Genomic DNA, 16,321 nt, shown 5'->3' on the forward strand with positions numbered 1-16,321 from the left:
ACAAGCTGCTTATCGGCTGTTGGCAATATCGAGAAAGAGTGCTAAGTACCGTGACAGCGATATTCAGAAAGCAGAACCAGGGAGGCAGGGACTTCTAGAGTTAAAAAAGAAGCCATCAGTTCCAAGCTTTGCGTGGAGATGGCTTATAGTAAACCGCATAGCAATACTGTGTATTGTAGCCTAATTAATCTCGTTTACGTTTGCTTACTTTTAAAGCAAAGAATTTCCCCGCGTTTAAAGCAATTTGAGTGTTTTTGTTCACTAACATCACTACTTCACTATGCATGTGTAAATGTCATTTTCTATAGATGTTCGCAAATATGACTTTTTTTTTTTAACATATCTGCCTATACCCCAGTCCACAGGGGGTCAGATATGCGACGTCGTACTGTACTTTCATAATTATTTTCAAATTTGACACACAGACTTCAGTTCTTATTCTGAATAACAATTCTGTGGAATTACTTTCTCTTATACTTTCTATGACAGCATGTTAAGCAATCACTTGTCAACAGCCACAGTACTTTTGGATACCTCTAACAAGATTCTGAACGACAATCTCTTTGGTGTCTCAGGTTTTGCTAGATACAATAAAAAGAAGTAGTACAGGAAGCCAGGTACGTAGCTGTAATAGTAAATGCAGCTCAGCTGTATGTGACTGACAGTGGCTCGAATGAACAGTTGTTCTGTGAAAATTTGTTACATTTAGTAAAAATGCTTTCAAAAGACCAAATTCCCATTGGGCTTATTTTTTTTAGATCCTATTGATTTAGAAGTATTACTATGTAGGACAGCCGCTACAAGATCGTTACCTTTATTAAAAATGTGGATGGATTAATCAACTAATGCCCATAAATTAACCAATCAAAAATTGTAATCGAGTGACAGCCCTAAAAAAAAAAGTTCTCCTGGTTTTTTCTTTTCTTTTTCAACTTCTTTCTTTTTCTCTCTACCCTATTTCTGTCAATTGCAGGGTACATTCAAGCTCCTTTATTTTGCTCATTTTATAAACACTGCTGATTGCTGTCTATTAGTGCTGGGACGAACATTGGATTTTCATGTTCGGATATTCGCTCATAACTTAAATATTCGTTTGGATATATTCGTTATATTGCTCAGAAAGCAGATAGAGACAGCACAGCAGCAGGGGCAGGGGGGCGTGGCTCGTGTGTGTGTGTGCCTTTATTTTACAGCAAGGTGTTACAATATGTAACATGTTAAAATAGAAAAATATCCCAGGAATAGAGAATACGTTATGTAGGTCTAACTTTACCCCAGTGAATTAACTACAAAACAAAGGATGCCAAATAGCAGTTCAAGTCAAACATTGTTTTGTTTATTCTCGAAATAAATAGTATTAAAGACAACGCATTTTATTTATTTTTTACTTTGCCGTTTCTTCGCAGTAAACAGTGACCACAGACACGTTTTCATAAAGTAATATGAGGTTTACTTGTCCCTTTTGGTAGCTGAACAAGCAAACAAAAACTGAAATTTAACTTTAAACACTTCAAATAAAACAAATGTGGAAATGGCGTTGTAAAATGAAGGGGAAAAAACTCATCATTTTGGTTCTCGTTTATTACATTCCACATAACAAAGTCACATCAAAATATATATAAAATCTGTTCCATGATATTCCAACTTGCTCTAAAGCAGCAAAACACGTTTTTGACCCAGATTTACTCAAGAGCTGCTGTGTTGGTCCTGTGTTTTTTGTTAATGTATTAATATCACGTATCACACAGAGTTATTTTTTATTTGCCATTTTTGAAACCGTCTTGCTACTTCTGGTGAGGTGGTAAATAAAGGCATTTTTGTCATTTCTAGTGAAATGCTAGCGATTCTTGTATCCGAATACATATAAAAAAATATTAGTTCAAATATTTGGACATTTGTACTTGTAATGACATTACAAAATTAAAACAAAGTTTAAAAAAACAATGTGTGAACAAAACACTGTCATTGTTTAAATTATTTAATCTAAACCATATGCTGTTGCAAAACATAATACAATAAAAGCATTACAAAGAATAGGCTTGATCAGACTGGTTCATGCCAACAAGAGGAAATCAAGTACATTTACAACTGTCCATAGTACTTCTGGACCCCCTTATTCATAATATGGATATTGTATCTATGTTTGTGTGGTGGTTTACCTCTGAGGAGCTGTTCTCCTCCTCAGCTGTGTCCCCCTGCCTACTAGTCTCCTCCACCGCTGCTCTCGTATGGTAGTTGTGCTGGTTCACCTGCATTCTCCTCGTCTCCCCACCGTCACTCAGTGACTCAGGTCCATGGTTCTGGGAAGAATCACACAAGACAACTGGTTTGAAGGAAATATTTAACATGACCCCATCTAGGCAGCCGACATTAAATTCAAACTAATTCAAACAAGAGCCAGCAGTACACATGAAGACAAGGCAAAATGAACATTAAGAAAGAAAGGTTATTAACTCCCTGTATTCACAAGCTTACAACAATGCTGCTTATGAGTTCACGATGTGCTACGTATACGATGAGTTCATGATACGATACGTATGGGGGTTCTGATTTTCGGGTGAAATTGTTTTCCAAATTTGGGTAAATGTTTTAAAAAAAAAAAAATATATATATATATATATATAAAATCAAGAAAGAATAAATATTCGGGTAGAAATCAGGTTTTATTTAGAAAGAAAAACAAATGCTTAAGCACAAAGTGCAACAAGAAAAACAAAAACAATAAAACAGTTGTACTACCCTAATTAGGTTACAGTTTCCTATTAACATACAATTTGCTTCTTTACAGACATTCCTATAGTTGTTCCTTTCCTGCATCCAACAGAATAACTAAAGCTTAAAAAAGGTACAATAACCTTTTTTTTTTTTTTTACTTACTAAATGGAGAAAACTCATAATACTATACCATGGGCTCAGATTTGGTTGTTTTTTGTGGTTCTTTTTTTTTTTAGATTAAGAACTGGCTCTCAAATAACTTCAGCTTAAACAAAGGCAAATACTTGTAGGAAGAAATGTGCAATTAGAAAATTAGTGGTCTTGTTACTTTATTTACTGTAATACATGCCCTAAATCTTACATTTTTTTACTTTGCTTTTTGGCCTTCCCAGTCTGATAGTGTTAAACGAGTGTGAGATGAGACAGACCTACAGCTTGAGTGTTCAAGCTTTTTACAACAGCTCACAAAAACAATGCACAAGGATAAGGCTCAGGATGTACAGGACTGCTCATGTAGAAGGCAGATATATATATATGTTTCTGTATAAGTACTTTCTCTGAATACATTTTATCAACAGGCTTCCAATTTCAAAAAATCTAGCATTCACTATGACACATTTTAGTGATAATTGTGGTTGAAGCAATCTAGGTTAATTCTCCAGTGCTGTAAATGCTTTACAAAATTCAGTTATGGCTTATTGCAACAGTGTATAGGTTGATTAAATGAACCTGAGCTTTTCAATATTATAAAACCTTTTTATAAAAAAATTAATTGTTTTGAAGACGTTGGATCAGCACAGATCATCTATTGGTGACAAACAAAATCACTGTCCCGTCTTGTATCATGGAGGGGGTAAATGAAGTACTGCTTGAGTAGAAATTACCTTAGCTTCCCTCTGAATATGACTTGGCACTGTTCTCTTTTTCTTCTCTAATTTGTAAATGCTTATCTCCTCTTCTCCCTTGGCAGTTCTCACTTGTTCCTGCTTCCTGGAAGTATAAAACATTAAAGATATCACAGTTCTTGTATTGTAGTAACATGGTACTTACACTGTTGGTAATTTTAATTGCAGCCTACATTTGGCTCTGTATATTATAACACTTAAGCCAGAGAGGACTAGCCCTACCTGGATATGCCTGGAGGTAGCTCTGGCACCAGCACTCTTCGACTCCAGGCTACAAGGTCTCTCTCAGTGGCAATTTCACTCCTCGGTGCATTGCTGTGCATCTGTCGTACCCCTTCAATCTGACCACTGCGCCTCAGCCCCACGTTGGGTGGTGAGTGCACCTCTGAGGAAGAACTCACAGAACCTGAGGAGTAAGAATAAAAAGGGACACTAATTTGTCTTTGCAAGAAAGCAACATATTTTATTGAGAGAAATGCATGATTGCAATACAGTTGAAAACAGTGGACTCTTAAAGAGTGTATCCTTCATTGTGTATCTTGTACTCTGTATTGGAGTTGTGTAATCAATAAATCAATCAATCAATCTATGGATGAAGGCTATATTTGCATCCTGAGCCATTCTAAAATATATATATATATATATATATATATATATATATATATATATATATACACACACACACATACTTGAACTTTGATCCATTCAATTCCGAGTAAATAAACAGGAAATAAAAATAAAAGAAAATAAAAACAGAAAGTTCATAGTTATCAATGTTTTTTTCTTTCTTTTGCAGTATGTTTTGTTACTCATTTTCAGAATCGCTGTTTTTTCATTCAGCCATTTTCTCTTGTTGTTAGGAATGGAGGTGTAGTGCATTCCTTTGAAAAGTGGTGGAACTGACAATGATGTAAACAAATCAAAGGTCAGAGGTCAGACTCTTGCCCGATAGTGTAAGGATGTTAGGGCAATAGTTCAAGCTATTTTTGCTCGTATGATGATGTTTTAAACAAATCACAGACCACAATTTCCAAGCACTGACTAATTTTTAATTTATTTTATTTTATATATATATTTAGTGGTGGGACGAACACAGGATTTTCATGTTCGGATACTCGATCAATTTAAATATTTGTTCGTTTTCAAAAAGTACTAAAAGCCATTATATTGCTCTGAACGCAGGCAGAGACAGCACAAGGGGCAGTGGGCGTGGCCATGGCCCCTGTGTGTGTGCCTTTATTTTACAGCAAGACTTTACAATATATAACACTTAACCACTTCAATACCATGACGTATGCACGTACGTCAATTGAAAACCCACTTACAGTACCATGCCGTACCTGCGTACGTCAAGTTCCCCATTCTATTCTATGATTGGTTTCTCAGTCTATTGTTTCAGGTTTCATTCTCTAAAGCAGTGCTAGTACTGTGGAATGTGCAATAAAAGTTGGGGGAGGGTCAGGTGACATTTTTATCCAATTGCGGGTCATGTAGCAATTCCAGTCTGTAGCTGTGGGCGTTTAGAAGGCTGAGATATATTGCATGAAGCCATTCAGCTTTTACAAGTATATATATAGTGTTATTATTTTTTGATGTATTATTAGTTTTACTTGTTTAGTTATAGTTTATATAGTTTTTAGCGAAAGCTAAACATGGCAATGTACGTGGTCTTTCTATAATGAGCAACAGGAGTGAAATTGGTTTGGAGGATTTCGATACCAGCAACAGTGATGCTGACTTCATCACTCAGCGATGATCATGAAGAGCATGTGGAGCCAGGAATAGTACAAACAGAAGAGCATGCAGCTACTTTACAGGTAAGCCAGCTGCAAACAGGAAGCTGTCTGGTTTGAAATGGCAGTACTGTGACAAAATACTATCAAAGCACAGCACTGGGTACAGGCAACGCGGCAGCCAGATCCATCACAATGCCTGCGCAAAGTAGCTGTGTACACGCATTTGTGACTATCCCTCAAACACAAGCGAAGCAGACACCGTAAAAAAGGTGCAGGGTCTGCTACGAAAATGAAAACAAAAGAAAAGACAAAAGAAAAATGTGCAGTGGTTGCAAAGGCAACCCCGGGTTCTGTTGTATTGAACATTTCAATAAATGGACAGAGCAAGTCGATACTGTCACATGTTTTGACGTTGTTTGATTTTTATTCAATAATTACTGTTTACTGATTGTTATTAGCAGCGTTTTTGTTTTCATTGTTACAAAAAAAAAAAAGGTTTTTATCTCTATATTAAATATGGGTATGTGGTACACAGCAGCATAAAGGGTTAATGAAAAACACATTTTAAAGTCATTTATTTGTGTATGTTAACATTTTATAGCAATTACAGTTTTGAAAACATTATTATTATTATTTTCAAAATCTTGTACCTGGGAAGGGGTTTCATTTTTACTTCTGGAGTTGAAGTGGTTAAAATAGAAAAATATATTCCAGGAGTAAAGAATATGTTGTGTAGGACTTACTTCACCCCAGTGAATTAACTACAAAACAAAGGATGCCAAATAACAAGTTTATTCCTGAAATAAATAGTACATAAAGTTGACACAGCATTTATTTTATTTATTTTTTCATTCCTTGCCATTGCCGTTTCTTCACAGTAAACAGTGGCCATAGACACGTTTTCATAAACTAATAACACAAGATTTACTGCTGCCTTTTTGTAGCTGAACAAGCAAACGAAAACTGAAATTTAACTTTAAAACACTTTAAAACACTTCAAATAAAACAAATGTGGAAATGGCATTGTAAAATGAAGGTAAAAAAACTCACCGTTTTGCTTCTCATTTATTACATTCCACATAACAAAGTCGCAACAAAAAATATACTATCAGGGCTAGAAGTTAACTAAAGGCAGTAGTGAAGATTTGCTACCTGTCTGGAATGTAGATAGCAAAATGGTCTTATTTGGTAGCGGTTTATTACACTAATAACACAGTGTAACAAATTTTTTCTTTTTTTTTGGTTCCTGGGTAGTAAGTGTTATTTCCTAATTGCTTATGCCTCAAAAGTATAGAAAATGGCAATCATTCCCCACAAACTGCTTTTGTGACTAGGACAGTGATATTTTGAAATGTACCTATTTTCCAGAACATTCCAGATAGATTCAGTGCTGAGTAAACTTGGAGTAACTTCTAGGACTTTCTAGAACTTTCCAGTAATATAAATAGTAGTATAAATACAGGGGCCTTAAGCCCACCAGTTCAGTTTAGTTCCAGCTGCCTAAGTGGATACATATCTGCATTTTTCTGAGATGGCATCAAGGTCATAGGAGACTTCAAAATGGTGGCATTCCTGATGGGTCTCCAAGGCGGTTTTACCAAGTTTCCCTGCTATCTTTGCCTTTGGGACAGCAGGGACACCAAGGCGCACTACCACAGGCGGGACTGGCCACAGCGGACGAGTTCTCTGTGGGGAGGAACAACGTCAAGTGGGAGCCACTGGTGGACCCCCGGAAGGTGCTGATGCCACCACTGCACATCAAATTGGGCCTTATGAAACAATTTGTCAGAGCTCTAGATAAGGAGTCGGCAGCCTTCAAGTACCTTCAAGACTTCTTCCCTAAGCTGTCTGAGGCAAAGGTCAAAGCCGGTGTCTTCGTCGGACCACAGATAAAGAAGATCCTGGAGTGCAATGAATTCCCCAAGAAGCTCACTAGTAAGGAGAAAGCGGCTTGGAACAGCTTTGTTGCAGTGGTTCGGGGCTTCCTGGGCAATCACAAGGCCGAAAAACTATGTGGAGCTGGTTGAGACTCTGGTGAAGAACTACGGCACAATGGGCTGTAGGATGCCCCTCAAAGTCCATATCCTTGATGCTCATCTTGATAAATTCAAGGAGAACATGGGAGCGTACTCGGAGGAGCAAGGCGAGCGCTTCCACCAGGATATACTGGACTTTGAACGCCGCTACCAAGGACAGTATAACGAGAACATGATGGGAGACTACATTTGGGGGCTGATTCGTGAAAGTGATTTACAGTATAACCGTAAATCTCGAAAAACTACTCACTTCTAAATCTTTTGTAGTCATTTTTGTATTACTTTAGTATAAATACATGTTAATTTGGATTCATATGTTGTTTTTTTCTGACTTTATGTGAACGAAAAGACATAAATTCGCCCGTTTTCTCATTGGAAATAGGTAAATTTCAAAATATCACTGTCCTGGTCACAAAAGCAAAGTTTGTGGGGAATAATAGCCATTTTCTATACTTTCGAGGCATAAGCAATTAGGAAATAACACTTAATACCCAGGAACAAAAATTGTGTTACATAGTGTAATTATATATAAAAATAATTAAAAAAAATTAACATAGACTGACTATCCCAAACTATCACATAGTAGGCCTATATTTAAATCAGAAGGTATTTATTGAAACCACCTTTTGCTCGACTAAGTAATGGAATTACTACAAGAAACAAGATAAAACAAGGAAGACGTTACTTGGATCATGGTAATGTTATAGCTAGCTATTTGCTCCTGTTTTTTTTTTTTTTTGTAGTCAGAATTTTGATAAAAGTAATAATTATATACCTTTTATGTGTTCATTTTTAGAGTGGGTGAAACCAGGGTTAACATTATAACAAAATAATCTCCATGACAGATTAAATTAGCATTCTATAGACACTGAATAAACTTAATAACCTGTTAGGTCATTGCCTGTTATCTTATAAAATCTTAATGTTTTTAACAGTTATTTAATTTTACTTTTGGTCTATAAAATAAACTTCATATCTTTAGATTGTATCCATGTTGTTCTGTACTGTAGGTATTTGTACTCCACTGTCCAATACAATTTGCATTGTGGGCTTGCGTGTATCTACATGGGGCAGTACAAACCTGAGTCAACTAAATCGGGAAGCTCTATTAGCAATGTTTTTTCTGGATGTCTGCCAATTTTCTTCAGCTCAACAACAAACAAATCTGAACAACTTCTAGTAGGATCGAAAACTCAACTCAAGAATCTCAATATTGCTTCCTTGAACCTTGGAAACTGCTGCTGCCTTCCCCCACAGTACGAAGCCTTAGTACTTCTAGATAGTAACCTCTCCTTTGATGCCCAAATCTCATCTGTAGTCAAATCCTCCTTCTACCACCTCCGAAACATCTCAAAAGATCCGTCCCTACCTTTCCCTCCGAGATGCAGAGATACTCTGTCATGCATTCATCTCCTCTCGACTACTGCAACTCTCTATGGTGGTCTTCCGTCACGCGCCATAAACCGATTGCAGCTGGTTCAAAATGCCGCTGCAAGGATCCTTAGCAGATGTAAAAAACATGATCACATTACCCCCCGTCTTGCCCAGCTGCACTGGCTACCTGTAAAGTTCAGGATTACTTTCAAAATTCTCCTGCTTGGCTGTAAGGCCCTTCATCACACAGGTCCAGAGTATCTCTCCAACCTGCTGACCCGCTATGTCCCTACACGTCAACTTAGGTCCTCTGACTCTGGATTGCTTGTTATACCCAAGCAAAAGTGCACCACACTCGGAGAGCGCTCTTTTAGCCTCATTGCCACGACTATCTGAAACTCTCTCCCAGCTTTAGTGTGTGTAGCTCCCACAGTCGCCCACTGATATCTGTTATTAGCTGTTGTCTAAATTGCTATTTCAGGTTTTTCACTCCATCTTATTCGCATGATTCTGTATGACACGCGCATCCACAATGATTAGAATTCACATCCTAGCCTTGTATTTAATGTATTATGCCTGTATTTAATGTATTTGCATTGTTTTTTTTACTGTTTATTTAATGTACTATTCCGTGTATTTCACTGTATTTTATGTATTATGCATTGTTCCTCACTATCTTGTAAAGCACTTTGTGATGGAAGTCCATTATGAAAGGCGCTATATAAAACAAAGATTGATTGATTTTCACTTTATGAAAGATACTAATAATGTACATGTTAAAAAAACGAATACCGGTAATTATATAGGTATTCACTCAGGGTCAGTCATATACTGCAGCGTAGGGTATCAGAAAAATGCTACTGCATAAAAAAAGCTAGTAGCAAATTAAAAGTTTGGGGAAGCAAAATGTTACCAAATATACATTAACTTCGATATACAATCTATATAAAAAAAAATCACTACACAACATTTTAAGGAAGTTGGGCACTGTTTAAGCGAGGCATTTCAGAATAATGCTTGCCTTTTTTCTGTCATATGATATTCTGGCTTGCTCTAAAATAGCACAACGCGATTTTTGTCCCAGATGGCTTTCCGTAGACACCACTATGAGTGTGTGCGCATAATCTGGTTTGTTTACTTTAAACTGGAGGCTCAACAGCTGCTGAGTTGATTCTGTGTTTTTGTTTTCTTTTTTATATAGATTAATCTCACATATCACATGGAGCTCTTTTTCATTTGCCTTTTTTTTTTTTTTTTTTTTAAACTGTCGTGCAAATCCTGGTGAGGTGGTAAATAAGTGCAAGGTATTTTTGTCATTTGTAGCATGTGTAAGAATATTCAGATATTTGTCCCAGCACCAATGTGTGTGTGTGTGTGTGTATATATATATATATATATATATATATATATATATATATATATATATATATATATATATATATATATATATATATATATATATATAGATAGATATAGATAGATACACACAAAAGAGTGTGTAACAGCCTGAGAAATGACCTCTGCTTCCTCTGTTCAAGCCGCTGCTCCTTTGATCGTGCTCTTGCTGTAACCGCTGAATCATGGTGTCTAGGGGACTTGATCCGTCGTTCGCCTGCTGACTAAGAACTTGATTTAGCCCTAAGAGGAAAATAGAGAAGAAATAATTAACTTGTAAATATTTGTATTAATGTATCATTAAGAAACAAAATGCGTAAAAAAATGTTAAGCCTTTACTTCTTTTTCTACATTATAAAAACAATGTAAAATTTGTATTCCTCTTTTGCTTATATGACATGCATCTTTTTCTCCAAACAATACCAACATTCTGATTTGTCACTTCATTGATTGGCTGTGACAGTATACGGTAATTGAAGCAACATCTTAACAGCTTTAAAAGTGCCAATACACCCATCACCATTAAATAGTACATGCATTTTCTTTTCCTCAGACCTGGACACGCAACTGATTGGATGTTTGAAAACTCCAGAAATTACATTTCAGCCTCTACAAGAATGGCCCCTCAAGACAAAACTTACTAGAGCCGATCTGATCTTGAGTATATACTACACAGAATGAAATCCTGCTTAAACAAACTGACATCTGAGCCAGTGTTTTAGCAGACAGGATCAACAGTGATATCTTATGGGGAAAAACAATTAAAAAAAATCCTTATGAACAATATTAAAATCTGGTATGTCAAAAATAAATAAATAAATAAATGATATATACTGTAGATACTTCAAGCAACTGGTGTTAGTGAACACAACATTAGTATTGGTCCCTTTACTATACCAGAGGAAGTGACACCCATCTGGGGAATGAGCTGCTCGTCCCTGCAGTTCTCTCGTCCTGGAACCAGTCTCTGGTATCTAGAAGGGTGAGGGTTGCCATCCACATCCACCAAAAACGGAGGAGGCATTAAATGTGGAGCCTGCTGGGTTTGCTCATCCAACACATAGTTGTTGGCATCACGGATTAGAGGCCGGTAGTCAGTGTGGAAGAACATTTGGTCTGCTATCTGTAAGAGAGGGAAGTTCCAGTGGTTAGTGAATTAATCTGCATACCAGTTGTATTTTTGATAGAGAGATTATATTCTTGAGAAGCAGTTTATTTTTATTTTAAGTAGCTCAGCCTTACAGGGATAACATCGTGCATGTTTTCTGTGGCTCCCTACTGTTGTTTATGCTTATTACAATATTTGCCATGCTTACCAAGAAAGATTTTCCACAACCAGCTATGAGAAGCCTTTTTAAAAAGCAATTTGTACTGGAATACTTAGTACACATTAGAAATAATGATATAAGCAGAAATAAAAACCTCAGTATTATATAAATACATACTATAAATCATTTTACTTGTGATCTAAGCCCCATAAGTATACAATTAAAGCAATGCTGGTCCACAAGGGTTTTCTACCTTGTCGTATCTGCTGCTGGAGCCAAAGCCGAAGATGAGGAGGTGACCATGGGAGTCTGTACATGCAAAGTGTTGTCCATCCGGTGAGCATTTACAGTCAAACACAGCACCGTGGCCCTGGCCTTCAATCTGAAACGCATAATTCACAAAGGAGAGGACATCATTGAATTTAAAAGGCCGAACACAGTATCAAAAAGCATTATTGTGTAGATTTTGTATGAAAATTAAGTAGCAGTGGTAAAATTATTGATACCAATTTAAGCAAATAAGTTTAACTTTTTGTGTGCATATGTGTGTGTGTGTCTGCTTTTATACAAATCAGACATGTAGCTGGTTACAATTGTAGAAGTGGGTCACGGAGAAACAGCACAATAAAACATAATGTATAGTTAACAATTAAAACAGAGCTATGAGAAGGACCAATGTGGGGCTCCCGAGTGGCGCATCCGGTACAAGGCACTATACCCGGAGTGCACGATGTGCCCTATCTATAGCTTGGAGATTGGCGGTTCAAATCCAAGCTATGCCACTGCCGACCGTGGACGGGAGTTCCTAGGGGGGCGGCGCACAATTGGCCAAGCGCTGCCCGGGCCGGGTAGGGGTTAGGTTGGCTGGGGAGTACTCGGCTCACCGCACACCAGTATGGGGGTTGCAACGGTGAACCAGGCTGAATAATAATTGTAAATTCCAAAAATTGGAAAATGAATAAAAATAGTTGTTTTTTTTAAAAAAAAAGTGTTTATTCAAAGTGGAACAAGTCTAACCAGAGTTATTTTCACAATCAAGTAAAATGGGCTGTTGAAATTCCAGTACTAGAAAACACACTGTCCTACTGTAAAATAAACAATTCACTTTTGGGGAGAAATTAACTACAAATCTATTTTACCATGTTGAAGTAGGATCGAATTTTGACACCTCTTGCCAGATCCCACACTATGGCATTCCCGTCATGCCCTGCAGAAAAGAGCACCCTGGGATCAAATGGATGAGGTTCAAGTACGAACACCTCATCTTCGTGTCCCTGCAAAGACACAAAAAGGCATTTGCACATCAGGCTCTGGTAACTGTATATACCTGTAAATAGACACTTCTTTTAATCCTTGCAAAACCCGATCCATCACATTTCAAACTAGGTTTTCATGAACTATGGTGTATTTACATAAACAACCAAAATAAATGGTGTGTTATATCCAAATCAGTTTGAATAAATAAATGTGTTTATGTTGCATTAAACCGGACCACAGCTCCTCCTTCCCCTAAATGCAATGTTTTAGTGAGCTGTGAACACATCATCATCTTAAAATTATTACATGTATTACTTTATTTGTCATATCTTTATTGCACATACGATCACTTACCATGAGGACATGTATCAGCTGCCCAGTGTAGGAGTTCCAAACCTTGAGTGTAAGGTTATTCACTGCTGTGATTACAGTGTTGTCATGTCGGTCCCAAGCCACCATCGTAACTTTCACTTTAGTTACTTTGTCTTCCAACCCTGGAGGATTGTTCCTAGAATAAAAATGTTAGCAGATGAAGTCAATTATGGAATTTCTCACCCCCTATATTAAAGGTCGAAATGTCATATAATAAATGTTACAGAAAAAATACACTTTCCTTTGTAATTCATGAGCTTTTACAATTTGTACTGATGTATGTTGTTATTTATAAAAATATGTATGTTGGTGCTGCTGCTGCTACCAATAACCCTAGGAGATCAGCCAACTAAAAACACTATATTAGTATTGTATGACACATGATGCATGGAAGTTCCATAGATAAAGGCTTCTCAATCTTATTAAAGAAATTGTTTCCCTTCACCACCTAGTAAAGGGTGCTCTATATTTAGAACAGCAAACGCAAGAGGTTTCCTTTCTAGCAGTGTCTACAGTAGAGTAAATTTCCTGCTTTATAATTTTCTTCACAGCTAAGGAAGTTTAAGAAATTATTGCTTGGTAGACTTGGTGCAGCTAACTTATGGTTAGATGAACCGTACAAATAAACTGAAAGTGCATTGTAAATGATTCTGCAACAGATTCTGGAGAGGTGCCACATGTTTATTTACTGAAATTGTAACATGTGCAATACATACTGTATTTATTTGAAAACTTAAGGTGTAGTTATAAGCTATGATATCTGCATTGTTCTGTAATAAGTTTATATACTTTTTATTTATTTTTGCCAGAATGGAAACAAAGGAGACTATGATCTGTGCTTGGTAGTATAGTATTATTTTTCCAGACAATAACATATTTTTTTTCTTTTATTCTAATAAAGTGACCTACTTCCTGGTTTGTCAGTTTAAGGGAACCTCACTTTCTTTAGCCGTTTCCAGTGTTCTTGGGAGCATTTTATTGAATACCTCAAATGAGGATTTCCATATTCAAATAAAACAGAATATCAGTGGTTGTCATTTAAGTGAATTTTGTTTTTCATAGTTACTTGAGGTATTTGTAAAACCAACAACATTATCTTTCCTATAAAAGTTTTTAAATGAGACAACATCCTGAACTATATTTTAAATTCTGTAAAATTCACAACTTTAATTTTTCGGCTTGAAAGTAAAATTAAGAAGATCCAGTCATTGTGATGTCATGCACTGTTGAGAAAATATATCACAGTGGAATGAAATCAGCAGATAACTCAGTAGTAACCCATTTATTTTTGCAATTAAGAAGGGAGTTAAAGACTTGCTGGCCTCGTCTGTATGACAACCAGAGAGATAAAGTGAGGACCCTGTTCTTTTGGGTTAAACATATTTATAATTACACTGCATCTTCAAAATTGTAACAAGAAGATGAGAAAGGGAGTAGGGCTAGCTTGGTAACTATAGCAACACATGATAAAGTGAGGCCCACAGTTCAACCAAGATGGCTTAAGATTCCCAGGTAAGTAACTTCAAGGTCAGGAAAAAGCCTTTCTTAGTTCACAGAGTTTGGTTAGTCAGTCAGAGAAATGAAGAGCAGTGGATAACAACTTGAACTGCCAGCTACAAATAACATCCAGAAAGCACCCAATAATCAGAAAACATTAACTGCCAGCTGCAAATGACATTCAGAGAAAGAACCCTGAATGATTCAATTAACTTGTAAGAAAACTCACATACTGTTTAAAGGACTTAATAGGAGGTCCCTTAACTGGATTACCATTGAAGACACAACAATTAAAAACAATTAAATAGACTGGGCTATCTGACTAGGAAAGGATAGTTCTGCCGTAAATTACAGCTCTCCAGCAAAAGAGGATTCTTCTCATAGAATAAGCCTGAACAATGGACCACTCCCTCGCCCTGCTACTGCATCAACTCTGTGAAATACATTATTGAGTATTCCCAATTAAACTAAATAGAAAGATTTACAGAAACTATACTTGGGAAATTAAATAAATGTACGTACTTGCAGGAAAGTTGATGGTTGTAAAATGTAAAGGGGTGTAGTCAGGAGTGTTTTTCTAAAAGGGGCTAGTTTAATATTTGATGAGTGCAATTTAACAACTAAATCTTAGAGAAAACATAGTAAGCTATTGAATTGCATAACAGGTGCTGGATTTTTCTTAAAGAACAAATTAATTGGTGTTAAAATATTTGTGTGCCATGGTTCTATTTAAATAACATTGAATTTTAACAACAGATTGATAAGAATTGATTATGATTTCGTAATATCTCAGTCATTAGAATTCACTGAAAATTAATTTATTTACCAACTCATTTACTCAAACCGTGATCATGCTTACATATTCATATCATTATATCTGCTGATATCTGGTATTAATTATAGAATAGACAATGAATGCTGGCTATTACAGTGCATTTACACTGAAGCTGAGATATCTGAATATTACTACTTACTGAGATTAATTTTGCTGGTTTTTGCTATTTTTATATTAATCTTCTTTTCTACTTTTGTACCGTATTTTACTCAAAAACTTTTGATAAAATGTATAAAAGATGCAATAGTGTTTGTTGCATGTTTTATTGTGCAGTTGTTTCCTTGCGATCTTGAGAAGTTTGTAACTAATACCACTTCCACACACAAATGCCGCTACTGAGCTGTCTCAGACGTTTCAAAAATGATTTAAAATGCCCATTCACACAGCATGAAAGTGTGCAATCTATGCCAGTATAATACCATCATAACCCTTTTACACAGCCAAAAAGATCGCGCGAGTACAACTTTCAAACCTGTCAGTCAGATTGTTTTCATGGCAAGGCAACAGAAACAAAACCAAATAAATAAATAAGCAGAATAACGTGGGTAAACTATTTGGGGGGGGGGGGGGGGGGGGGAGTTAACAATTCCTGAACTTCTTCCGGTCTCCAATTACTATCTCGTTTTTGATCAGCCATTGTATTTGAAAAAAATGAAAGCGTGTAGCACCAACGACAAAAATACCCAACTTGTCTGGTATAGAGTCACGTGTGATGCTGACTTTCAATCCACGCCCACTTTAGCGCGAGTTTAGTCCTCGCAAGGTGGTTCAGAGACGGCATAAAATATGACGGCTCTGTGACTGTAAAGGCAATTCACACAGACCAAAATGCCGCATCAGTGAAGGTTCTGAGCTGTCATAACTCGTCTGTGTGAAAGGAGCTTAAGAGTGCTAACTGAGTTAAACCATTACACACATTAATTATCTTGAA

At 36.5% G+C, this 16,321-nt stretch overlaps 1 protein-coding gene across 2 annotated transcripts in view; it reads right to left on the minus strand.

Annotated features, from left to right (window-relative positions):
* phip (pleckstrin homology domain interacting protein) overlaps positions 1-16,321 on the minus strand; it is a 73,459-nt gene that overhangs the window by 20,814 nt on the left and 36,324 nt on the right. For both annotated transcript variants that reach the window (XR_004545775.3, XM_034018436.3), the window contains exons 14-21: positions 13,041-13,194; positions 12,569-12,703; positions 11,683-11,811; positions 11,059-11,284; positions 10,285-10,404; positions 3,843-4,026; positions 3,600-3,705; positions 2,160-2,300 (exon numbers count right to left, since the gene is read on the minus strand). Coding sequence is in view for 1 of the 2 variants with exons in the window: in XM_034018436.3 (XP_033874327.3) it covers positions 2,160-2,300; positions 3,600-3,705; positions 3,843-4,026; positions 10,285-10,404; positions 11,059-11,284; positions 11,683-11,811; positions 12,569-12,703; positions 13,041-13,194 (1,195 nt within the window). In the remaining variant the exon portion in view is untranslated. The remainder of the gene's footprint in view (positions 1-2,159; positions 2,301-3,599; positions 3,706-3,842; positions 4,027-10,284; positions 10,405-11,058; positions 11,285-11,682; positions 11,812-12,568; positions 12,704-13,040; positions 13,195-16,321) is intronic.

This window comes from Acipenser ruthenus, chromosome 6, assembly GCF_902713425.1.
Source record: "Acipenser ruthenus chromosome 6, fAciRut3.2 maternal haplotype, whole genome shotgun sequence".
Classification (NCBI taxonomy): Eukaryota; Metazoa; Chordata; class Actinopteri; order Acipenseriformes; family Acipenseridae; genus Acipenser; species Acipenser ruthenus.